Source organism: Microtus oregoni, unplaced genomic scaffold, assembly GCF_018167655.1.
Source record: "Microtus oregoni isolate MIOR12 unplaced genomic scaffold, Mior012 000004F_ref0000308, whole genome shotgun sequence".
NCBI classification, from domain to species: domain Eukaryota; kingdom Metazoa; phylum Chordata; class Mammalia; order Rodentia; family Cricetidae; genus Microtus; species Microtus oregoni.
In genome coordinates this window covers 44677826-44704167 of record NW_024543063.1, presented here as the reverse complement: position 1 = coordinate 44704167, position 26342 = coordinate 44677826, and the positions used below count along the sequence as shown (strand labels likewise).

The 26342-nt window shown below is 51.4% G+C and overlaps 1 protein-coding gene across 1 annotated transcript in view; it reads right to left on the bottom strand.

Annotated features, from left to right (window-relative positions):
- Window positions 1–26342, bottom strand: part of Vac14 (VAC14 component of PIKFYVE complex) — a 116198-nt gene that overhangs the window by 3105 nt on the left and 86751 nt on the right. Inside the window, exons 15-18 of the mRNA XM_041650911.1 lie at window positions 7146–7320; window positions 5835–5953; window positions 4397–4476; window positions 1791–1941 (exon numbers count right to left, since the gene is read on the bottom strand). Coding sequence (XP_041506845.1) covers window positions 1791–1941; window positions 4397–4476; window positions 5835–5953; window positions 7146–7320 — 525 coding nt within the window. The remainder of the gene's footprint in view (window positions 1–1790; window positions 1942–4396; window positions 4477–5834; window positions 5954–7145; window positions 7321–26342) is intronic.

Sequence of the window (26342 nt, the reverse complement as noted above, 5' to 3'; positions counted from 1 at the left end):
CCCCCCACCTACCATATATCTGCTGCCAGCTCTCCTTTAGGGACCTCTCGCCCCACTGAGGATGGCTAGAGCCTGAGTGGCCTGTGCTCCCCAACCCTAGTGAGAGCCGGGGAGATGTGGGTGAGCGAGTGCATAAACCTCCCCAGCTGTGCTGCTTGCAGGCCGCCTGTCTGCCACCTGCCTGCCCCACCCTCCCTTTCCAGAGTATGAGCTGCCCCTCTGCACCCAGCCCTGTAACCTGACTCCTCCAGCTGTCTGTTTCCATGTACATCTCCATTCAAACTTCTCAGGTCCTTGAAAGGCAGGAAGGCTGAGAACACCTCAACACCTCCTGCCCATTTACTCCACAGATGTATTTACCAAGAAACTGGGAGCCCAGAGAGGGCATGGAACTTGCCTGAGGCCACACAGCAAAGCTATGGAGAACTTGGGACAGATCCTATTCACTGACCCACATAAGAATCTTCTACACAAGGGCCCCATTCCTTGGGCTCAAGATTCTCTTGATGGACCATACAGAGGCTGAGGAAACCCTTTTACCTAGTTTCTCTCAGGGGATTTATCTTGCCCTTGACTTGTACAGCTTTCCTCCCCCCTCCCCTCCCCAGACACAGAAAGGTACTCTGGGAAGTGGTAGGGTTTGTGGCCTGGCCTGAGGTCTCTCCCAAGGCAGTGCTCTTCCTTCCCGCACCTCATCAGTGCCTGTAAAGGACAGGCCGAGGAGGCGTGCTGCCATCTCAAGGCCTCTCTCCTCTCAGAAGCAGGAGAGGAGTCTAGACCAGCCCAAGCCTGCAGTGGCTTCCCTGCATCCTGGTGCACTCAACACACCAAGTGTTCCAGACTTCACTTGGTTGAAACTCGGAGCTGACAAGACACGGCACAAGGGTGACTGAGAAAGGGGCAGGGAAGGTGGACTGGGCAGCAGGCCTATCCTGAGGCTGTCTGCATCTACCCTTAGGGCAAACGCCTGAGGCCTTCGCTGCAGCAAGGCGCCAGGCCTGCTGAGTGGCTCCAATGGCCTAGGAGGGAATTCTAGACACATAGGGCAGCTGATGCAAGCTGGGTGCACTCCATTCAGTGTAAATCTTCTCAGTGGCTCTGCTTGTTTCCATGGTGACCTGACAAGTGAAATTTTCCATCTCCGATGCCAAATGCCTGTGGATGAGGCAAAGCCTCCAAGGGTTACCAAATATAGACACAGCCCAACAGGCTGTGGGGCTAGGGCCAGCAGAGGGTTCAGGGTGGGAGCCTGGACCCCCCTGCCCAGAGGATGCCAGACAAGTTTTTCCTGAGAGCAGGACCCTAGTAGAGTAGCTCTGGTACATTCTTGCCTTCTGTTCCTCTGGCATGGTGGGAAGGTCCTAGTGATGCTGCGGCTCTTAGAGGGCCAGGTTTGAACATCTACTAGAATGGAATGGAAGGCATCTAAGCCTGGGAGGTGCCTAAGACTCGGCTCTACTTGACTCTCAGGACCCTCACTCACTCTCCATCTCTGGAGCTCCTTCTCCAGGGGCCTCTGCTGGGCAAACAGCTCAAACTGAGGCCTAGTCTCTCTGAGCTCCCCAAGCTGCTCAGGAAAGCATGGTTATATATTTCTGCCCCGGGAACACTCCCAGAACCTCCCATCTTGGGATCTGTTGTGGATCTGAAGACAAAAGAAAGGAAGTTGTGGGGTGGACAGGGAGGGCTGAAATGACAATCAAGTACAGGAACAGGGCACCAGAGCAAGCCGCTGGGATCTCCAAGGGGACAGGCCTGGAGGACAGCAGTGCCCTGGGCCCAGCACTCACTCAGTCTGCAGCAGCTCAGGGTTGGGCACGCACTGGAGCCGGTGAGACAGCAGCTGGAAGGCACTGCTCTGCGGCAGCAGCATGAGCAGGCCGTACAGGGCCTTGATCAGGTAAGGGTTGTTCTTCACGTCCAGCAGTTGCAGGCGCAGATCTGCAGCAGGGCAGAGGGCAGGCGTCAGGGATCCTGGGCCTGCTCTGGCATAAACTAGCCCAGATCCCCTGCCTTACCCTGTCTGGGAGGACTGGACCTAGCACTGCTAGGCTGAGACACACCTGTCTTAGGATGAAGAGCGGCTCCTCTACAGCCAGCCAGGCCTCTCGAGAATTTTATGGCCATGACCTAATTTCTCCCTACCCACCCATTTGACTGACCTATCTAGCAGTCCCCTTAGCTTAAGATTCCCAAACCTGCTGTTGGGCTAGGCCCACCTTCCCTAGACCCAGCTGCTTCCTTGGTAATGAGAACTGGGGGGTGGGGGCTTATAGAATAACAGATTCCCCAGTTGGTTCTGCACGTGCCAGCACGTGAGCTATAAATAGGGTGAGCTGGAGAGAAAGAGTGGATTAGGGCTTTGCTAAGGGAGGGCAGGATGGGAAAATGCCTTTTTGTGTAGCGAGGCACACACCAAAGCCCCGAGTGTCTGGGAGGTGATTTAGATATCCAACTGAGACCTCTTTAAGGGCAGGGACACTCTTGCTCTCTGCCCAGCATCTATGTCAACCCCAGGAGTCTAGACCACCTGCATCTCAAGGTGGTTGCAGCCCGTCTGAGGCCTGATGGGAAGTCTGGATTGGGAAGATTCTTTCTTTCCCCTCCTGGGCCTTTGTAGTAGCAATGCTCCTCCTGTACGTTAGACCTTGTCAGACATTATGTGCAGACAGTGAGCCACACCTTCCAGAGAGTGGCTCCGAGCCTTGGAGAGTAGTCTTGCCTCCCAGTAGGAGTTGGGCAAGGAGTCTGGGAGGATGCTGGGAGCCTGAGCAGTCAGGCCCTGGTGCCAGGTAGCAGAGGACTGGGTGGCCTCTCATAGTCCCTCCTCATATCCCAAGAGGTGGAAGCCATGGACACCTATGCTATGGTAACATGCATATCTGATACTTATCCAAGTTCCCAGCACAGAACTCCTACAACCCTCAGTCTCTGAAACAAAATGTCTTGCATGCTAATGCACTGAAGGTTGAGCTGATCACAATGGCCAAAGTAAATCAGCCACGCTTAAATCATGAAGCTCTCATAAAAACACAGGCTTGGGCTGGGAAAAGCATGCCTTCCTTTTCCTCCAATTCCACTGTAGCGTCCTTTATGAGAAGCAGTAGCCGTGCTTCCCAGAGTTCTGTGAGCCACTCAAGCAAACTAAACAAACCCAATGGCTTGTGTGAGCCCTGATGTATATATAGCTGGAGAGTCAGAAGCCTAGTACCTGTGAGACTGGATGCTAGCTCTAGGTAGGCTGCATGAGGACTGAATTGCATTGGAGGATGTTCAGCTAGCTGGGGGAGCAGGGAGGAACACCTGTTAGGGTTACAGAAGAATTGACCTGCAAGGTGTGTGCATAGAAAAACTTTTTACCATGCACACAGCTCTGGGGCAGCCTGAACTTACTTCCAGTTCTTTCTTCCCTTTGGGCTTCAAGGAAACTAAGCCTTGCATCTTTGCTGTCAGCACTATCCCCACCTTATACTTGATCAGCCCTAACCTGCCTTCAGGGGAGTCCCTCTACCCTGTGGGGCCCTCAGGAAGTGAGATGCTAGGCAGGGCATGCTTTAGAAGGTTGAGAAGAGGGTTTCCTTCCCACTCTGCTGTCTCTAGGACCTGAGTCACTGCAGCACCTGCTGCTTGGAGCAGCTGGTCCTTTTACTGTGGGAGCTGGGCAGGAGGATCCTTGAGTCCTGCATTTGCTTTTGGGTTCAGGGTAAAGGCTGATTGCTCGGTCAAATATGCCAGCAAGAGTTAGAGGCCCAGGTGGTCACCCAGGCTAGGAAGGTGGCTGCAGCCAGGGCTGCCTCTGGCTTCTCTACCACACTGTAAACACACGTGTTATATGGAGTGCTTTGGGAACAGGCGCTGCATGTGTGGAGGTGCCAAGAGTTGTGCTCACCCAGCTAGCGCTGCTTCTGCACATTCAGCCTGGGTGTTACTCACCAGCAGCTCCCACCCATTTGCTCCTGGCAAATGCTCTCTTCCTCAGGAGAGGAGAGGGCACAGCTCCTGGATGATCAGGAACCCCAGGGACTCAGGGCAGAGGCAGTAGGCCGGGAAGGAGCAGCTAGGGACAGCCCCAGGGCAGGGTCTGATGGGTTTCGTGTCAGCACTGGCCTGTGTATATGTGACCCCCATTTTGAGGAAACGGACAACATTAATTCTGATGCCATGCACCCCATCCCACTCCAGCTGGCTTCTTATCACAATCACTATCATCTCTTAATAGTACACTCTTGACATTCTAGAACACTCCTGGGGTCACTGCCCTCTTTTCCCTCTCCAAATTCAGTCAAGATGGTATCTAAACTTGGCTCTAAAGCTCCCCTTCTCCCTCCGGGCCAGCTGAAGGTCACAGCAGGTCTATGGTGCTGTTAGAGGCAGGGGTTTGGACAAGGACTCTTACATGTAAAGATGGGGCACTCAATCAGCTGCACCAGTTTGTCCACCTCTGTGAGAAAGTCCACGGTGACCTCCAGGTCCCCACTGGGTGGGTGGTCAAGGAAAGTCTCACCATTGGGAATGTCTTTGTCCAAGGAGAGGCAAAGGATGGACCCCAGAGCCTGGGCTCAGAGTTCCATGTGTCCCTCCCTGACCTAGTTTACAGTGTACAGCCTGGCTCTGTGATTTAGTACCCGAAGAATATACATCTATTCTCTCTGCCTTTCTGTCCTTCTAGCTGGAATGTGGCCCAGCTGTCCCTTTTGCATAGGTGCTTGGATTCTGCTCCCACAGCTGTCCTTTGCCTGCCTGGGCCCACAAAGACACTTATTGTGGCCCTGTAGCTCAGCAGGAGGGGGCTGGCAAGAGATCACCCTGGTTTTTGCCTGAGAGGACAGCTCCTTAGCAGGTTAGGGAAGCTTGGGAACTGGCCAGTGAGTTCTTGGTGTCTGGGTCACATAAGAGTCTGAGAAGGGCAGGCTTAGGCTTTGGAAGGATGCCAAGCAAGAACATTCAAGACCCTTCACTGAAGCCTGCATGGCCAACTTCTGGCCCCTCACAGCAGGACAATCTTATTTCCTGAATATTGTTCTGCTCCTAAGAAATAAATCAGGTTCAAAGATAAGGGTGTTTTGCTTCTCAGTGGTAGATTAAAACAAAAATTCTGACTCTGGATGCCTGGTAAGGCAGGTAAGACCTGTGTCTGTGTGGTGGGCTCCTGACTTCCACAGTTTCACCATGTGAGCCAACTTCAGGCTTCCCCAGCATGTTCTTGTAACAAAGCCTTTTCTTTCTTTCTTCCTTCCTTCCTTCCTTTCTCTTTTCTTTTTTTCAAGACAGGGTTTTTCTGTAGCTTTGGACCCTGTCCTGGAACTAGCTCTTGTAGACCAGGCTGGCCTCGAACTCACAGAAATCTGCCTGCCTCTGCCTCCCGAGTGCTAGGATTAAAGGTGTGTCCCACCACCGCCAGGCTAAAAGCAATCTTTTTCTTTGGTTTTGGTTTTTGCGAGACAAGGTTTCTCTATAGCTTTGAAGCCTATCCTGGAACTAGCTCTTGTAGACCAACTAGGCTGGCCTCGAACTCACAGCTATCCACCTGCCTCTGCCTCCTGAGTAACAAAGCCTTTTCTATTCATAGAAGGGGCAGGAGATAGAGAGAACTGAGTGCCCCATCTCTTCTCTCACTCAGCCTGTCTCTATTCCTGAGCTTTTCCAGGCCTACCTCTCCTTTGGGAGGCTCTAAAGGGGCTGTTTACTGATAACAGCCCCTTCCTGAACATACCCCATTAGCACCCCTGGCGGAAGGCCTTGGTGATATCCAAGCCCTGGAACTAAGTACAGGAAGATGGCAGCAGGGCCACTCCTGGTCCTTACTGGGGGACTGAATGACAATGAGAGGATACAACTTCTGGATGAGGTCATAGGCATGCCGGTAGTTCTGGGTGAGGAAGCAGAGTGACACGGTGGTGACTGGGTTGTGGCACCAGGAACGGTACAGGCAGCAGAAGAGGTTCTGGCTTTCCTGGGGAGAGGTGCAGCAGTTAGAAGGCTTGGCTCCCTGTCACTGGGTCCACACGGGGCCTACGGAAGGAAGGACCTTGAGGGGCTGTGACATGGGGCTCTTGGGGGCAGCTGGGGTGCCAGCTCAGCACTGGGCTGTGTTTGGCAGCCCAGCTGGGAACAACTGTCACAAAGGAAATGCTGACAGCTCCTCAGACCCTGTCATTACCTCTTGGCCTCACAGAGCCACGTGGTAGTGGCAGCAAGGGCCTAGTCAAAAGTGAGCCTTCCCTTTGTAAGCTGGCATTTCTGCCCCTGGCAAAATGGAAGTAATTGTCTTTCAGAACTCTGTGGTTCCAGAGCCCGGGGCTGGGAAGAAATTTCCTCAGGGGTAGGGCTCCTTTATTCATCTCAGATCCACCTTGCCTACTTTGGCAGCCCATCTCCTGCTCTCAGTGTACCAGGAAACCTGTCCTGCAGCTGCACCCACGCTTAGGGAGCCCCTGAGCCGGAGGAAAATTCTTAAGGCCTCTGCAAATGTCTGCAGGGAACCACAGGAGCAGGGCTGTGGCCTGGATCATTCCAAGTCACTTGGCCTCAGAAATCCTCATAGACACAGACTAAATGTCTTTGAGCCTCCCATTGAGGGGTTGAGGTAGGGTCATGCTGGGCAAGGGGCAGAGGGAAAGTGACCCAAACCCAGACTGGGAAATAAATCCCTGGCATTATGCATCCATGATGGCACCAGACCCTGTGAGCTGAGGGAAGCCCAATGTCTTGGTCAGATCATGTGGGCACTCCCAGGCCTGCAGTGTCTCTCTGCTTTTTCTAATCTAGCTTTGGGCATCCTTACCCAAAGCCTGGGACAGGAAACAGTGAGATACTATGATAGGCAATTTATGAGACAGATGTGTCCAGCTGTGGGAGTGGGGCCAGAGCAAGGAGGAACACAAGGAGAGCAATTAACCCTTTGTTTTCCAGCAGTACTTCAATTTTGACTGTGAGAAGGGACTTTGCTGAGCAGAGAACCCAGAACCAGCAGGCCTGTTTCCAAAGGGATAGTGAAAGGTGGGACAGGAATTGAGAAGAGCATGTGGACCCAGCCTGGGACAGGGAGGACTCCCAGTTTACCCCCATGGAACTCCTGGGACCAGCTGAGGAGTGAGCTGAGTGCCTGTGCACCCACAGGCCTAACACTGGGGTCAGAGGAGTACCAGAGTCTTCAGGTCCTTGAGCTGGTTTCTCAGCTGGAAGAGCTCAGTGGAGGTGAGCAGGATAGTATTGAGGGTGTGCACCATGGTGGACGCGAACTTGAGGTCCTCCTCCCGAAGCAGGATGTCTGCCATAGAGTGGAAGATGTTCTCTGCATTCAGTAGGAGGCAGAGCTGCCTGGAAAACAAGACAGAAAGGGTCATACTACAGAGCTTTTCAGGCTCCCAGAGGAATTGTCTCTTTCTTAGGGCTGTAGGGGCCTCAGTGCTGGGGTATATGTGGGAATGGGACTTCAGAGCACACAGAGTACCTGCTCTTTACTTTCCAACATCACCTACCTTGATCCAGAAACCAGGGCTTTTATATGCTTCATCTGTGTCCCCCCCCCCCCCCCCCCCCCCCCCGCCACCACAGAACAGTCAGGCCTTTGGCTACCAGGGATGCACCAAGATACCTTCCTAGGATTTTACATACATCAATAATGCTTCCCCATGCCAAGGTGTTCTGCCCCTCTTGGACCTTACTACTCTCTAGACTTCATCTTCACTTGAAAATATCTCCACGCCCAGGTCATGAAAGCTCCTTGAGGTCGGAGTGTCTGTTATTCAGCTGTAGCCTTAGCTAGAGGGATCCCTGCAGGTCACTGGTGCCAGCAGCATTTGTGAGCTGAATGGACTCTACGTCAATGCAGTGGCATAGGGAGGTGAAGCAACTGGACCACAGTAGTGCCTGGCTCCACTAGCCCCCATATATTTCTTTTGGTAAGACTTGGGGTAAGGATTGGGCTCTAAGAAAAAGGCTCTGTTATCAAAGAGGAACCAAGGGAATGAAGAAAAGCGGATTTCCCAGGGTCCCTGGGGCAAGGTGAAATAACAGCAGACAAGCACACTTGAAGTCAGACTGGGAGGGCTTGTTGGTGGATCAGGAGCGGATAAGGGCTATTGAGCAGGTGAGTGTGTATGCTTCCTGTTGATAGGAATTAGTGGTTCAAGGTACCTTGCCCCACGGCTTCTGGACTGGGACTGATGTCTTCTGCCTGACTGTCCCTACCCCAGGGAAGCAGCACCATAGATTAGACAGGGGCAGAGGCTTCCAGTATTGTGCACTGAATGATATGAACCACGTTTGAGGCAATAAGCTTGAAACAAGGCTATTCCTCCCAGGCACTGCATTTGTATGGAACTTCATCAGGGCTGGATTTCCTTCTCTATGAACACCAGTCACGGCTTTGCAAATGGGCTTGAGATGATTCTGCCACATCCCCAGCCTCAGTCAAAAACCCAGACTATTCAGTAATGGAGAGGCCAAACTATGAAGTGTAAATATGCCTAGCCTAGATCCAATGGAGCCAGCGGGCTTGGGCATGGTGGGGTGGGGATGGGACTGGGAGGAGGGAGGACCCATGAACAAGGGGTTACTGAATCTCTACTGCACACCCTCCCAGGTGGAGGGGCAAAGGCAGGAGCCTTGTGGCTTCAAACCCAGGCAGGTGATCCCAGGCAGGTGATCCTAGTATCTCTGTAGAGCAATTTCTTAATCTTTTAAATGGGGGAAATACCTGTCTAAAATAGGGGAAGTAGTGTGTGGTGCATGACACTCAGGGACAAAAGTCTCCACGGTACAGATGACAGTCAGCAGGCAGGTGGTAGCCCTTCTGTAGAAATCAGACAATATTTCCCAATCCCACCCACCCTAAACAAGCCCTGTCTCCAAGGCTGTGGGACAGCAATGTTCAAAAAGGGCAGGCGAGGGAGGAAAAGATCACTGACAAATGGCCACAAGTGTCCGTCGCCTGCAGCTGCTGCCGTCTCCATGACAGAGATCAGCAGCTGAATGGCTGCCAGGCAGTGCTTCCCAAGGACCCCAGGTCAGCCAGGCTGGGACTTGCAGCAGCTGGAGGGTTAGGGATGGTTTGGAGGAACGGGAAAGGCTGAGAAGAAGCAAGAAGGCACCATGGTCTCCTGCTGTCCCAGAGAACCTGGGGAATGCTGACGGTGCTAGAGGTCAGGTGGTGGAGTTTTCTGGAATGCTTCTCTTTGCCACTGGCTCCCCTCTACCTTACCTGACTGTGGCACATCCCTTTCTCTCTGGTCCTTGTCTCCCAGTGGGCTCGAATCCCATGAATATGCTCAAAGTGGCCTAGAGTCAGTGACTTCCACATGTGCTCTCCTGCCCTGGGCCTCATTGAAGGGACTCTAGAGGGGACAGTCCTGTGGATGTTTCCCAGGCAATCTGAGCGGCATAGGACAAAAATGAGATCCTTTGTGTCCCTGCAGATTTACCTTCCTATAGTAGTAAACTCCATACTGCCCACTCAGCTTTATGATCCCCAGTCCTTCATCCTGGTCCAGCCATGTGCTCAGGGCTTTGCCTATGAGTATCCCCATCTCAGCATCATCTCCTGTGGGCTACCACTGTCCCGGGAAAAAAGCCAGCATATCCTGTTGGTCATTCCCAAGACATCTCTCAGTCTGACTCCCTGCTCGCTTAAAAGAAAATTATTTACTTAAAAAATAATTTTATTATTCCTAATTGTGTGCATGTGTGTCTATGTCTTAGTACAGGTGTCTGCAGAGGCTGGGGACCTTAGGTGTTCTGGGAGCAGCAGTTACAGATGGTTGTGAGATGCCCAATGTAGGTGCTAGGAACCAAACCTGGGTCCTCTGTAAAAGCAGTATGAACTCAAAAAGCCCTCTTTCCAGGTATTCCCACACCGAATTGGACAAACCCAAAAGGCAGACCCAAGCTGGCCCCTCCCCTTCTTAGGGCCTCATCTTTGGCTTCCGGTTGGACCTACTGTGAAGCCCAGCTTCTGTTGCTAAGTACAAAACTGCTCTAGCCTCAGCGTCAGGGACTCCACCACATCTTCTGGCCATCAAGGTCTCGTGTCCACTCTGTGTCCTGGGGAAGCCTGGGTCTGATGTGCCTTCCCTGCCTGCCAGACTCTTCTAAAAGCAGGTGCTATTTCTCTCAGAGCACTGTCGCTGCGGCCGCACTTTTGCTAGGCTCTTGTCTCTCACACTAGGTCTTGCCTGCAGCCCTCAAGTACCTCAAGCTAGGAAGGCCTGATGCTCCATCACCATGGCTGGATGGCCCTGCACGAGGGGACCCGGCTCATCTTGTCCAAAGGTTTCATGCACAGAGGCTGGGGAAATGGCTCAGTGGTTAGTGTGCTATGTAAGTGTGAGGAACTGAATTTGGATCCCCAAAATGTATCCGAATGCTGGGTGGGTATGACGGCCAGCCTCAGAAGGTGGAAGTGAAGTGAGATCCCTAGTGCAACCTAGCCAGACTAGCCATGTTGGCAAGCTCTAGGCTTGAGAGACCCTACCTGAAAGAATATGAGAGAGCAGCTATTGAAGACAGGTCCCAATGTCAACCTTGGGCCTCTACATGCATGTGCACACATGAAAAACATGCCCCCCCACTACATACACACAAAAAATGGAAAAAGAGTAAAAAGGTGCATGGACAGTCCTGCAGGCACTATTGTGCCCAATTCCGGCACTTCTTTGCTCAGCCGCAGGCAGGTTCCTACTTGCTGTAAATGCTGTTTGGCAGACAATGGACATCTACACTTGAACTTATCCCTATACCAGACAGGCCAACCCAGGGCTGTCCTGCTCTGTCTTTCCCGACTCTCTTGGGAAGCCAGTTTATCCGAGGAAGGCTCCAGAGCACATGCGTCCATGTACATAGCTGCTGCCCTCTTGGCTTTACTACTGTAATGAAACACTTGAAGCAGTAACAAAAGGATTCTTTGGCTCACGGGTCTGGAGGCAAAGGGTGAAGCAACACTTCCATCAGAAGCCAGGAAGCAGAGAGAGAGAGAGAGCGGGGGGGGGGGGGGGCGCCCTCTGGGAGGCAGTACTTATGCTCTAACCACAGCACCTTCTCACCAGGAGTCTCCCTTGTGAAAGGTCATCATAGGGAATGAGAAGCTGGGAACAGGTCCCTAGAGAGCAACAGTGGGAAGCCTTCGCCCAGGCCTGATTCCGAGTCCCTCCTGATGCTGTGGACATCTGATGAGAACCCCCCTCTGGGAGACCACTAGGCCTGTACCTCTGGCCAGCAGTTCCCAAGGCTCCTGCGGGGGTGGGTGTTTCTAGTCCGTTAGCTAGAACTTGTGGCAAGGGGAAGGAAGCAGAGGTGGGGGTCAACATCTCTTAGGCTATCTGTCACAAAGGCACAAAAGGACAGGAGTAAGAGTGATAGTACAGGCCAGGTCTGGGCAAGAAGAGCAGCTTCTGTCCTGTCCAGAGTACCCACTATGCCAAAGTGCTGCCCGAGCAACCAAATAGGACAGGAGGCAAGCCTGCATAGGACATGACACACACACACACACACACACACACACACACACACACACACACACACACAGAGAGAGAGAGAGAGAGAGAGAGAGAGAGAAGGCAGAATAGAATGCTTGCATCTTCTCCATCAGGAAGCAGGGGAAGGACAGTCCCAAGTTCTATCACAGGACTGCACAGGCAGCCACAGTTCCCATGTGCCTAGCACTGGGGTATGGACAAAGTCTTCCTGTAGCTTTCTGCAGTTTGCAGACAAGAGTAATCTGAGGTTCAGGGAGGACCCATGCTGTCAGCCAGGTCACACAGATGACAGGAGAGGAAAAATGGAGAATTTAGAACCAGAAGAGTCAGCTTTCTGAGCCCGAGTTCTTCCTCTCACTTTGCCTCTTCTGTGCCTGTCCCTGCGGAGGGGAGGCCTGGCAGATGGCTGCCTTGCAGGGCTGCTGCGTCATCGTTTCTCTACTGAGTCCCAGCCCGGCTTGAGCTGCTTGCTTGTCTCTCAAGCATAGTGTCAATAATGGAACACAGCTTGCAAGCATTACACATTTGCCCATATTTTTTAATACCCGTATTAAAGTGCTATTCATCATGAGACAATGGCCTGGAAAGTGCTTGGGGACAAGGCAGAGAGGCGGGGTGGGAGGGAACCTGTGAAGGGTCCTCTTGTGCCAACCTGGACACGGGTCCATGACGCAGGAAGCGGCAGGAGGGAAGTGGCTAGGTATGCGTGTGGGTCATGTGCTATTGAGAAAGGGTCTCATTAGGCAGCAGTGTGCTGTTGGCCTTCAACTAGGGCTCATGCTCATGTCACAGCGAAGAGCCTTATAGATGTGGTTCTCTTCCCCTCCCATTTCATGCCTTCTGGGTGCTGCCTGGATGGGTAATGGCTGCTCTCTGCTTCTCCAATACAGACCTAGGGCTCCCAAAGGAACAACTGAACACCCCCGGGACTCAAGGGAGGGACTGACCCTTTTCCCTCAGAGCTGAGACAACACTGCTTTGTCCATAGAGACCTAGTATATGCCAGAAGGGCTGCACCACACCTGCCAGGCTGCTGTGGACTTGTGGACCAATGTCCTTTCAATCACTATCCCTGGATAGCTGGCGGAAGCTTTGTCCCCAAGCCCCTACCTGGGACTTACTTATTAGTCCCAACTCTAGAGAACACTGCCCTAAGGCAGCTGCGAGGAAGATCTTACTGGTTCTGTAGTACGTTGGGCCCCCAGGTGACCCCAGAGCCCTTAGTTATTGTGTGTGGCCAGGCTAGGCAGGAGAAAGCTTGACCTAGACCAAGAGAAGAACCAGGCACCAACAGAGGTCTCCCTCTAGTGTGCCTTCCTTCTGCCGTGTTTTCCTGGGAAACCTGAATTCTCTATGTGGCTTTAGGAACATCCTTCCCAGGGCCCCACTCCCTACATCCTTCAAGTACAAGCTAGCACAGTTGCAAGGCCAAACTACTGTCCCCTTCCGTCTTGTTACCAATCCTTCCCAGGTCTCCTGGCCTCTGGACAATGATGCCAGCCCCCTCCCCAGATTCTTCTGGCTCTGACTCTCTGAGTCTTGCAAGGGCATGCTGCTGCCCCATGGACCCTCCGGGCCTGACTAGAGGGTGACATATGACCTGAGGGCAGTTGAGAAAGGGGCTATGCCACTTACTGGGCATTCAGGCTGCTGACTTCCTCCCTCCCTTCCCACCCTCTTTCTTTAGGCCTGGTCTGTTTTAGGGAGTGACTGAGGCAGAAGCAGAAAGGCCTCTGACCTCCAGCAGGGGTATCTGGATAAGTGCTCAGTCCAGAAGGAAGACAGAGGCTCTAGTTAATGATGTTCCTCCATTAGCTAACCTGCAGACAGTGATAGCCTGCAGTGTTTTTAGGAGCAACCTTAGGTTACCAGGCACAAGTATGGGAAGGGTACCCAAGAAACCTGAGGAAAGTTAAGGGGAAATAGAGATGAGTAACCTCCAGTCAGGAGTCTCTGACATTTCGGACTGTCCCAAAGTCACCGCACCAAGATGACCACTGGCAGGGTGCTGAACAACTGGCCTGTGGGGGACAGACTCAACTACAAACCGAAAAGAGATGGCAGCTGGAGGACCCACCTCCCTCACACTGCAACCTCTCCCAGCAGCTAGTAATACCGATCATCTCTGTTCCAGCCCTCGCTTGCCTCCATGCTAGCTGGCCAGTGACAAGCAGGAAACTCAAGAGTCAGCCCTAGCTGGCAAGTCCCAGTATTCCTCATACCTTGATTGTGTCATATGAGAAGCAGGATTTAGATAATTTCATTGGCCACCTCCTGCCTGATATAGAAGGTATACCTGCCATCTCACTGAGCACAAGTTTCCAGCTCCAAACATGGCCTCACTTAGTTCTTTGTGCCTGATTCTATGGTCTGGCATCAGGACTGGATTCCTTCTATATCCCACATAGGTCCAAAGATCTCTGGCAGGTGTCTGGGCCAAAGTGGCATCTCCAAGCCCGCCTCTGCAAGATGGGCAAATGGGTACCAGCTCCAAGTGCCTCGGTCCACCTGTCTTGAGGCCAGGACAGATCACTGTATCTTCCGCCACTTACTCAGCCTTCTGTTCAGTGTCTTTCTTCTCCCTCTGGAGCTTCACTTCAACCCACAAAATACCACACACAGTAGGGGCAACTCTTGCTTCTTCTCTACACTGGCCACTACTAAATGTTCATGTTTCCTTTAATGGCTCAAGGCCGGGGGGCCTGGGTACTCTCCTCCAAATGCTCAGAGTTTCCCAGCCAACAAACCTGGGTACAACCTAACAGCACGGCTAGAAAATGCAGAGGCCAGAGCCATCCCTTGGGAGCGGGCCTGCTCCCTGACTAACAGCTGGGTTCCTTCAGGGGTTTAAACAGAAAGTAACTTCCAGTCAGCAGAAGCTTGGGTGGGAGAAGGAGTGGGCTCCCGGCCGAGGTTCAGAAAGCTCTAGAGTCCCAGTGCACCCTGCTCCTCCCCCTATCCCCTTCCCATCCAACTTCCTGCTTCCCAAGTATGAAAAACTGTAAATCTGTTTTATTTATTTCTATCAGTCCTAGGCAGTGTGCCCCTCAGGGCAAAGGCAGCTGTGGTAACCCTGCCAACTCATGCCTTAAAAATCCATCGTGTTTAACGCAGCTGATGTGTCTGATACACTTAAGTTACTTGGAAGGGGAAGGAGGAGGCGGTGTCATGAGGGCTTGTTTTTCTGGGTCTTGCTGGGAGTTGATGGAAAGGGGACAGAAGACAAAGTGAGAGGAAGAAAGGGGCCTTTTGTCCTCTGTACTGCTTGTCCCTCTGTTCAATAGAAGCTACTGCCAGGCTGGAGGAAGAGTTGTCATAGACACCTGGGTGGGCTCGTCCCAGGGATGGTTTTATTACGGTGGGAACTGTCAGAAGGAAGCTGAGGCAGCACGTCCTCACTCTGAGTTTGCTCTAGGCCCTGAAGTTACAGGGGAGAGCAGGAGCAGTGACTTTGTTTCTTCCACAGCCCAGGGTGGGGTTTAGGAGGCCCCATCATAGGAAGAACTCCATCCTGTCCTCAGAAGTTATCTTTGGCTGGCTCAGGGACTTGCTGGGTCTTATTTTCTTGTTTATTACCAGCTCTCCAAGGCACATCCACAGGTGCACTGTGAGCCTCCTTTGTCACTTCCTTGTCCCGACAGCCTTCAGCCCCTTCCTGCCCTGCCACCAGCCAGCTCCTAGTATCCTTTCCCAGAGCTGAAGTTGGTCCTTCAAGCTGAGCCCTAGCTCCTTCTTGGTCAATATAAATTTCTCACGCCAAGGGATGAGACTGGAATGAAGAGATTGGATACTTGTGGAACTGAAAAGCATGTCCAGGAAGGACCAGGGAGCCTGGTCACCTGCTGTGGAATTCAGCCTGCCTGTGGAGCTGTGTGCTGAAAGTCTGTCTCAGCTGGAGTTGATGCTGCTGTGAAGAAACACCATGACCATAAACAGTTTGGGGAAAAAAGGGCTAATTTCTTTTTACAGCTTGTAGTTACCAACCAGGGAATCCAGGGCAGGAACTTGGAGGCAGGAGGCAGAGCCCACAGAAGAATGCTGCTTACTGGCTTGTTCTGTCTTGTTTAGTCTGCTTCCTATGCCATCTAGGACCACCAGCCCAGGGGTGGCACTGCCCACAGTGAACTGGGAACTCCCTATCAATCATCAATAATAAAAAAAATGCACTACAAACTGGGCGGTGGTGGTGCACACCTTTAATCCCATCACTTGGGAGGCCAGGCAGGTGGATCTTCATGAGTTCAAGGCCAGACTGGTGTATAGAGTAGTGTCATGGCCAGGGCTATGCAAAGAAACCCTGCCTCAAAACAAAAACAAAACAAAAGCACCACAGGCTTACAAATCTGGTAGGGAGCATTTTGCATTTTCTCAATTGAGGTTCCCTCTTCCCAAATGACCCTAGTTTATGTCATCCTGACATAAGCCAGTCAGTGGAGGGGCCCAGGGGTAGAATGGGTCTGGAATGTGCTCAGCTGCTACCTGACCACATGGCCAACTCACAGGCTCTGGACCAAGCTGGCACATGGACTTCAACTTGGAAATTGGTTTTCCAGGGAGATACTAAGGATACCTTTGTTATGGGAGTCATTGGGGCCATCTTATTAATTAATTAATTTTTGATTAACTAATTATTCTCCAGTGCATTCTAGGTAAGAGTTCTACCACTACTCTGCCAGTCCACTGAGGTCTTCTGAGTCTGAGTTTCCTGGAAACTCTCCATAGCCCCAAGGTAACATAACTGCAAACCACCCTGTACTTGGGACCACCTCTGTGGCAGTGACCACATCTGGCTGCAGCAATGTTGCCCTGTGATCCATGCTTAGTAATAGCTCTTAGGGCAATTGCTTATGTTCCAAGGGGTCAGGAAAGGAGCAGGGCCTGGAATCTGCATGCACAGCCCATAGTCAGGCTTGAACTCAGACCACGGGAGAGGTCAACAGAAATGACTCCAATGACAGATTCCCAGAAACTTGTATGGGTCCCAGGCCAGCTGCCGCTTGAGGTCCAGAGTGGGAGATTTAATACAATGACTTCTGGCACCCAGGGAGATATGGTCAAAGTTGCTGTTCTGAATTCAGGGCTGATACTGTCAGGGAAACGGCACCCTGAGCTCTAAGTGCCTTGGAGTCTCCTTGGTGACTATCCGAGAGCCACTGACATAACCGCTTTCCCTTCAAAGCCCTCTGGGCTCTGACCTTCCTAAGCAAGACTTCTTCCTGAGAACATACTATGCCTTCCCTGCAGAGGTGCTTGCCTGGGAAGAGGCTGCTCAGCCTGGCAGGCTCCTTTCGGCCTCAGACCTTCCTGCTCTGTATCTCCCGTCACCATTCAGCCTGGCTCACATGCTCCAATCCCTATATGCTGAAAGAAATTTAAGTTCAGGACAACAGCGGGGGGCGGGGGTGTTATTTGGCCAGACCGTGTATGACAGTTGCAGAAGAAGCAAACCACCCTTCCTTCCTTTCGACACCTGAGAGCTCCATTCCTATCGCTTGAAAGCTCACGGCAGAGATGGCCTTTCCCTCCATCTGTGCCATTCTCCTCTTCGACCTACAGGAGCAGTCCCCTGCAGTGCCCGAGCCCAGTGGGGTCACTCCACTCTACCCTCAAATGGCTGGGGTGACCACTGCCCAGCAGTCTTCCTGTCACCACACACTGCTCTGCTCATTTTCTCTTACTTCATCTAACCATTCCTCAGTGAGTCCTTTTGTTCTAGATGACTGTCACTACTGCTTACGCATCCCATTTACAGATGGCCAGCACTCCCTCCACCTTAGCAGCATGCAGTCAGACACTGAGGCCTTGGCAGGGTTCCCCTGTGCTCCTCTGCCCTACAGCACAAGCTAGTGTGGGTGCAGCAGCTCCAGTGTACATGAGATCACGGCCCAAGGTGACCATGTTTCCTTTCAAATTCTGGCCTTGCAGCTGTAGGTCCAGGTGATCACAGGGATCCTGACACTTGTTCATGTTACATGTCTTCCATAGGATTCAATGTATTCTGAGAGTTCTAACCTGGGCCTGCCATTTTGACTTCCAGTAGTACCTCTTAGTGTAAAGCTACCATATCTGGTCCCATCAGTGTCCTCGTTCACCCAGGTGGGCTCCTCAAGCTAGGAAGACACCTACGTGAGGAGCCCTTGGATTTATATATATGATGCTGGAGCTCTCCATAGACCTGCACTGAGACCCCTTCTCTGGAGGCTGGTGTTCTGCATTCCCAAGCTTCCGGAACAGGCTAGAGAGGTACTGTCCAACCTGCCATCAGGGTGGCTGCTCCAGGCACTAGCAATGTCACTCTGGGATAGGCGATTTACCAGTATTTTTAGGAGGTGTGCAGCTATAGAGCCTGGCCTCTGCCTTGGGGCTTGGGGGAGAAGGTTCCACCAACCTCCCCAGACCCTGTCTTCATTTCTGCTTGGTACTATACCCTTTTCTTGCCTGAGGTCTCTGCCTACTGTATATTGTCCTGGCTTCTGTTCACAAAGAAGGAAAAAGAGACCAACTAGCAGAAAGACCCAGGACTCTTCTGGAGGCAGCGGCTTCCCCGTCAGCCTTGTGACTAGTCACCACTGTGCTGGCACCTGCTGTTCCTGCCTTTCTGGCTGCACTTGACATTCACAGACCACAGCATCCTTCGTTCAGGAGCTGTGACGACCAACGCTTCTCTGGCCTGCACATCTTTAGTTTAAGGCTTCTGTGAGATCTGACAAACTGAGGTGGTTTTCAGTGCTCTGTATAAGAGCCCACTCCTAGAGTACTGAACAAATGGTAGAAAACAGAAGAAGAGGAAGTGAAATACTAATTCCCACTACTGGCAACAAAGAACAAACATTAGAGTAGCCATGCTGCAGAGCTTTTTGGAAAACAGTAACACGTTCTGCATCTGAAAGAGTCAGGAGGGCAGCAGAGAGCGTAGATAGGGTGAGAAAACATGGCCTAGGGGAGCCGCTTCAGGTATCTGAAGCTGAAAGGAAGGTTTCCTTTAATTTGTACCCTTTCTTAATAACAGTCCAGAAGGTTGGAAATATTCCTTCTGCAACCATCTTTTTCAGGGAATTTTAAGATGTATGAAGTAAGTAGGCTTTGGGACCAAATGTTCCCTGTCCAGGATTAAATGCATGGAAACCAGGAGGAGTCTTAGTCATGAGGTATCCTTAGACCCTGGAAGATGTGTCTGTCTCAGGATGTGGTTATAGATCAGGCTCCCCACAAGCAGGGTTTGTGCCAGGGAGGAGGGGGAGTGACTCCCTTCCCCTCGGATCCCACAGCCACCCACTGAGCAGAGACCAGCCAGTGATACACCAAGGTTTTGAGACAGAGTTTCTCTGTGTAACAGCTGGCTGTCCTGGAACTTGGTCTGTAGACCAGGCTGGCCTTGAACTCATAGAGATCCGCCTGCCTCTGCCTCCCGAGTGCTGGGATTAAAGGCGTGCACTGAGAACATAGGTGTTTTAAACACCCACATGTTCTGACCTTCGTGAAGAGAGGAATCCCCTCTCCTCAAAGTCACTGTGCTCCAGCTCAGAGAGCTCAGGGCAGTGTCTAACAAATTCAAGGCTGCCTGAGCTACACAGGGAGTTAAAAGCCAGCCCAGGGAACTCAGGGAGACCTTGTCAAATGAAGACAGCTCAGTGGTAGAAGGCTTGCCTGGCTTGTGTTTGATTGCTAGTGTAATGGTGGGGCAGGGAGAAGCCTACACATCTGAGAATCTGGGGACTCCCTTGGGGAAACTGTCAGTGGCAGAGCCCTAGAGCAGGATTCATGGAAGGTGGTGCCTCACCAGTGGGTGGTAGGACCCTGGCTGGGCAATATGGTGGCAGGGCTTCCCTCTCCTGAGGGACTGGTGCACATTTAACAATGGAAACATGCATTTTACAAATGAGAGGATCAACAGCCGGGAAATGGTATTTTTAGCTACTGTGGCTCTTTGCTTCAAAGGCGTATGTTTCATCTAAAGCCAGGCAAACCTCCTACAAAGTCTGCCTGTTTGCAAGGAGTGATTAGCATAATACGAGTGGGGAAAGGCCAGGCTCCACATGGAGGCAGGAGAGCCTACTACAAGGGGAGGCTTTCTCCTGAAATAGAACTGAACAAATAAGGAAAGTCTTATCAATGGAGTTGAGGCCCCATCTTTGCTGGGAGCACCTATCCACCTCACGCAAATGTCCTGGTTATTACCGTGCATGACACTCCGAAAGGCTAAATGCAGCCACAGCTTGGTCCTGGCAGGCCACCCTTATGTGTGCTATTTAAATACCACTTTTGGGCTAGTGAGAAGGTGCAGCGGGTAGGGGTGCTTGTTGCCAAAACTGGTGACCCCAGCTCTGTCTCCGTTCTTTCTTTCTTTCTATCTATCTATCTATCTATCTATCTATCTATCTATCTATCCTATCTATTATGTCTGTGTGTATGTCTGCAGGCCAGAAGAGGGCACCAGACCCCATTACAGATGGTTGTGAGCCACCATGTGGTTGCTGGGAATTGAACTCAGGACCTTTGGAAGAGCAGGCAATGCTCTTAACCTCTGAGCCATCTCTCCAGCCCCTCTGTCTCCGTTCTTATAAAGTGGAAGGAGAGCATTGATTCCTACAAGTTGTCCTCCAACTCCACACCTCACGCCCAACATATACAACATACACACAGAAAAACAAGGATGAAAAATTAAATTTTGCTTCTGTCTTGTTCAATTTCTCCTAATTTTAAGCATAAAGGGGCCTTTCTGAGTGGTTGGCAAGAGCCAAGTCATGGCAAACAAGAAGGGTGGGAGGCAGGTGGGAAAACCTCAGGTCACAGGTGGTGTGTCTGAGGGAAGCGTCCCATCAAGGCCACAGACCATGGTTGGCTAGAACTGCCTCTCCTTGTTTGCTCGATATCTTTTTTTTTTTAAAGACTTATTTATGTATTATGTATAGAACATTATGCCTCTGCCCACATGCCAGAGGAGGGCACCAGATGTCAGTACAGATGGTTGTGAGCCACCATGTGGTTGCTGGGAATTGAACTCAGGACCTCTGGAAGAGCAGCCAGTGCTCTTAACCTCTGAGCCATCTCTCCAGCCCTTGCTTGATATCTTTAATGTCTGTCTTTTCTCACCTGGATACTGGTCAGCAGCCTGAAGAAGGGGCCGTGGCTGTACATGGTGAGGAGACACTGAGACGGTCCTTAAAAAACCACAGGAATCAAACAGGTTGTGACCCACTTCCCAAAGCTGTGGCCACAGATACTTATCTGTGGAGTTAGGTCAGAGACAGGGAACATCTGACAGGCTTCTCTTGTGGCTGTGACACCAGCCACAGTTCTGAGGGGCCTGGACTTTAGGTGGTAGGAGATTTGCCCTCTACGCATCATTGCTGAATGAGAAGGGAAGGGGAGGACTGGTCACGTTTCTTCCTTGGGGCTTCCCCCAGGAAAAGGACAGACAGGTTTTCCTGTGGAGGGTCAGGAAATGGAGTGCTCTCAGATGAAGCACACAGTGGAAGATGCAAGAAATCAATTATCATGCGGCTGGGGGGGGGTAAGGGTGGGGGTCGGGAGAAGCAGGAGGAGTTGGACTGGGGCAGCCACTCAGGCTTCAAGGGCAGGTGGAAGGAAGGGATCTCTGGGACTTGTCAACAGGCTTCCGACAGAGGTCTCCTTCAGGAAAGGAGAGGCAGACCTCGATTCATCTGAAAGGAAGGGCTCGGCCATGGGAGAGGAAGGAAATGGGCTCTCCTCAGGAGCGATGACTGGGTGAAGAAAAGTCTAAATTCAGAGGGACCTGGAGAGAACTGGCTGAAACCAGCATCCATGAAGAGTCCCTCGCACTCAGGATGCCACATACTCGGGGTGCCAAGGTTTAAAGCTTAGTTCAGATGATCTGTTTAAATTTTCTCTCCCAAGAACACGGGATTGCCTAGAATGCAGCAAGGTTCCTTGTCGAGCAAGCTGTCTGCATCATCTTCCTGACTAACCTCTGGTGTTTTATGACACTAACAGCAGAGGTGTGTGTGTGTGTGTGTGTGTGAAAGGCTGCAGCTGCTACAGAGGATGAGCGAGCCCCTCCATTTCTTTCAACTCTCTCCTGGCAGGCTCTGGGCCCACATGCCTTCTGCTTCACTGGAAGTTCTAGAGGCATGGAAGGAAGCCAATTATTCACTTGAGCCTCATGCATACCTGCAGCCCATCCTGTATACTTCAGGGTGGCTTGAGGTGGCAGATTCTTAGAGGGACTTATTCATCCCATTTGGGAAGGACACCTCTGAACCAGGATCTACCCCTTTAGTGGCTCACTGGGTACTACAGAGCCACTTGTGAAGCAGCCAGCCTGTGCCCCCCTCTTCCTTCTGGGCTCCCTCTCCTTTCAGTCATACACAGGTCATTTTGGGGCCTTGGGCTTAGGGTCAGGAGCACCTCTGCTTTCCTACTCCCACTGAATCTTACTGACATTTCATGGCTCAGCTCAGGCATCATTTTTTTTCTGGAAGCTTTCCGGGGCTCTTCCACTCCCTAGGCACCCTACCCCCACCCCATCTGCTCCCACAAAGTACCATCATACTGTGATGCTATTGCTTGTGATCATGACTAACCCCAGAGGGCAGGGACTAGCACTGCTTACTGCAATGGGCACCAGGCCCGACACTGGCAAGGACACAGGACAGGTCTGCTCAGAGACGAATGGCTGCTTAGTGTTCTCTGGGCCAGCAGTAGCAATAGCACCATACCGATGCTGGGTAGAGTCTCTTGTGCTCTTACAGAGCTGGGGAGGGCCTCTGCACTTGCTCCTAGTAGTTTCGTTCTCAAACTGAGGGCTCCTGCCTGGCCTGACAGCTGTGGCCTAATTTCCAGGGCCATCACTGGGCTCCTTATTTTTACCCATTAGTATTTTTACTGATGATGCCTGGGGGAGCATGAGGGATTGGAGGTGGGGGAAGGGTGCGGATGAATGGGAGACGTGAGTGCTGTGAGGCTGGAGTCAGTAGTCAGGTGGGAAAGAGGTGGGGATAGGAACTGGAGCGGGGATGGACCAAATAATCTTTTTATTTAAATTTATAAAAGGAGTGTCCTACCCCCATCACACCCCTTGATTTTCCTCAGTAAGCACTCTCAACAAGGTCACAAATGCACTGGCTCTATAGATTTTTGGCTTCAAACCACATTTCAGGCAGCCTTTAAAAGCTAGTCTTGGCAGAGCTTCATCAAGGCCTGAGGAGAGGGAAAACTAGGGCACTTTTATGCTTGGAGAAAACATCAGTTCCAGGTCACATCTTTCTGGCTTTGTGGAAGCTGCAGGGCATCCTTTCCCTACTGGCTCCAAGCTGCACACCCCGTCATAACCACGTACCAGCACTTCCTTCTTCGGAGCAGTCACAACACCGTGTGGCATTCCTTTCTTGTCACTTGTCTACCTGTGCCACTACGGCTACCTTGGTGTAGATGGGCACCACAGTTCAGAGCTGGTGTGGGGCCTATGGTGTTCATAGAACAGACTGCTGTACTGAGGGAATCTCTGATCCTGCCTCCAGCTAGGTGAGCCCTCTTCTCCAACTATCCAGGCTCTCGAATCCCCTCTACCTCGCTGCTGTACCACACCCTCCTTGGGACTATGGAGGCGGGGCTGTGAGGGTCCATCCCGGGCTCCACAAGTGAACAGTTACTTAAAAATAAGAACTTCAGTTTCCTGCTTGTGTTAAAGAACTAGCTGAGGGTTGGGGGATGGTTCAGTGTATAGTGCTTGCTATGTAAGCATGGATACCTGAGTTTGGATGGTAGCATGCCTCTGTAATCACAACATTCCTATATGGTAAGATGGGAGATGGAGACACAAGAATCACTAGAAGCTCACAGATTAACTTAAAAAGCAAGGTGGAGAGCAAGGACTTACACCCAAGGTTGACCTCTGACATCCACACACACCATGGAATGCGTGTACCTGCACACACACAGATTTACAAAAAAGAACCCTGCTGACCCTTAAGGACCCTCTGGCTGCTGCCTGAGACTCTTGTGGTATCCTCTTCAGTAATGGCCTGGGGCTTTGGGGGCATTGGGGGCACAGTGTGGAAAGGGACACGAAGCTGGCTCCGCTAGCACCAGTGTTCCCGGTCTCTAACAAGTGCAGTGTTGCTAGTGAAGGGGAGGTGCTGGCCTTCCCTGTGTGCTGCCCACACCCCTGACCACCTCCTCAGTGCCTGCTCCCATGCTGTCCAGGGGCAGGGGTCCCTCTGGGTCACACACATTGCTTTACTCCGCTTTGCTCTCTTGGAGGGAAGAGGCAGTCCCTCCGCCAGTACCACGGAGCTTCACTGGCCTTGCTTCCACTCCTTGCAACTGGCATCTAAATCCAGACCACAGGGTCTGTTGGGGCTGCCTCCCCATTGTCTTAGATTCTGGTCCCATAAAGAGCTCCTCATCTGTGCCCAGGATGATCACACAGCTTCCTAGACCAGGCAAAGGCCCGTGCCAGGACAGGAAGGTTCTGGTGCTCTCTGGTCACACTGGTCTAGTGAAATTCAAGCCTAGGATACCTGACCTGTTGAGGGCTTTGGTGCTGAGAGGACAGGAATGAGCTATTCTGTCATATAGCTGGGGCCTGACAGGAGGAACATGAGCCAGCTATGAGGATGGGAGGGAGAGCCACTTCTGGGGAAAGGATGTGGCTCTAACCACTGACTTTGTGGCTTTAATAAAAACCAACTCTGTCCTTGCTTGTACACTAACTTTATTAATTTTTTTCAGGGGTGAGGGGCTATGGCCTTTCTTTGTAGGCCAGGTTGGCATTGAACATGATCCTCTTTCCTTAGTCTCCTGAGTGCTGGGATCACAGGTGTGTGCACCATGCCCTTATTTTATTAATTTATTATTACTGTGTATGTATGTATGAAGTGTATGTGGGAGTGCATGTGCTGGGGCACATGTGTGGAAGTCCACCTTTATGTGGCTTTCAGGGATTGAATTCAGGTCACCATGTTTGCCTGGCAAATGCTTTTACCTGCCTAGCAATCTTGTTGGCCCTCTTTTTATTTTTCAAAAATCTTATTTATTATTATTATTATTTGTGTGTGTGTGTGTGTGTGTGTGTGTGAGAGAGAGAGAGAGAGAGAGAGAGAGAGAGAGAGGGAGAGAGATGCAAAAGAGAAGGGGGCACTGTATGTGGAGGTTAGAGGGCAACCTAACCTTCAGATGGATCTCGGAACTGAATTTAGGTTGTCAAGTTTCTGGAGCTTTTACCAGCTAAGCCACTTTACTTGTTATTTTTATTTTTAAAAATGTAAGATCAAAGCTGTGAGTGGTGTCACATGCCTTTAATCCTAGCACTCTGAAGGCAGAGGCAGGAGCATCTCTGTGAGTTTGAGGCCAGTCTAGTCTACATGGCAAGTTCCAGGAGAAAGAGAGAGAGAGAGAGAGAGAGAGAGAGAGAGAGAGAGAGAAAGAGAATGAAAAAGTGAGGTCAAGGGAGCAGCAAGGGCAGTAAGGAGGTTGGACTCAGCAATATGAACACTCACCAATCGCCTGAGCCTCTGTGGCTGCTCCTGACACAACACTATCACGATGCCTGTCTCTCTGTTCTGTCTCATTTAATCCTCACAGGTAGCAGGTAGTTATGTCTCTCTTTTTTACTTTACTTAAAAAACCTTAAAGTCAGGCAAGGTAGTACACGCTTATAATTCTAACACTTGGGAGATGCAGGCAGAAGACCAGAAGTTCAAGGTCAGCCTTGTCTACCCAGTAAATTCGAGGCCAGCCTGGGCACCCTGTGACTCTGCCTCTAAAAACTCAACCAACCACCTAAATTAAATAGATTTGAAAGCTGGGCCAGGCCGCATGCACCTGTAATACCAGTGCTGGGGGCTAGGATAGAGAGGGGAACAGAGACAGCAGTAGGATCCCTGTGGCTTGGTGGGCAGCCAGTCTATACAACTGGTGAGTGCCAGAGTCCTGGAGAGACACTGTCCCAGGAAAAAAAATGGAGAATAGAAGATACCCGATGTTCATCTCTGGTCTCCATACACATAATACGCACACCCACACCTACGTGCACACATGAACATGCACAGACAAAACAAATTCAAGGCTTGGAAAGCACATCAGTGGGAGAGCACATGGCGTGTGAAATGCCTCAAGTTCAATTCCTTGCATGGGCAGAATTGTACAGAAAGAACACAGTTCAGGAAGGCAGCCATTCATCTGTTCTGGACTGCCCAGCATCTTCCCCTAAGTTGTTCCTTTCCCGTGGAGATCTGCTCCTCCCTACGCTGTGAGAGATTTGGTCAGGGTACTCCTCCCAGAACCCCACAGCCCACTCCTGCCACTGTCTATCCCAGTCAGGGGTCTCCTCTAGACCAGGCCCTTCGGAGACATGATGGCTACATTATGCGGTGGCCATGTTTCTGACTCAAAAGACCCAAACAAGGCTGATTAGTTTTTTTTCTAGGTCCTTGGCCTGAGCAAAGAAATAATGCCTGTGGGTTTTAGATGACAGAGTTCTGTGTCCAGCTCACAGGGAATGCCTCATAAGCATAAGCTGGAAATGGGCAGCTCTATTATGGGATGGTCCTAGGAGCCTCTAAACCCTTCATGAACACATGCGAATCACTACACATGCCAACTATAAAGGAAAGTGCATTACCTAGATGTTAAAAGTGATAAGGCACGCCACAGGACGAGTAACCACAGTGAATGCATGTGGGAAAAGCTCGGATTCAGAGCATACACAGACCTCTCCACAAATCACTAAGAGAACCACTGGGGACCCCTGGAAAAGGGACACGAGCAGGATATCCAGAGGGCAGATAAGCTACGGCAGTTGTTCTGCTCCAGCAGTCTTGAGGACAAGATGATGGCGTGCACAATGCTACAAGAACTGCTAGAATCAAAGGCATGATGATGACC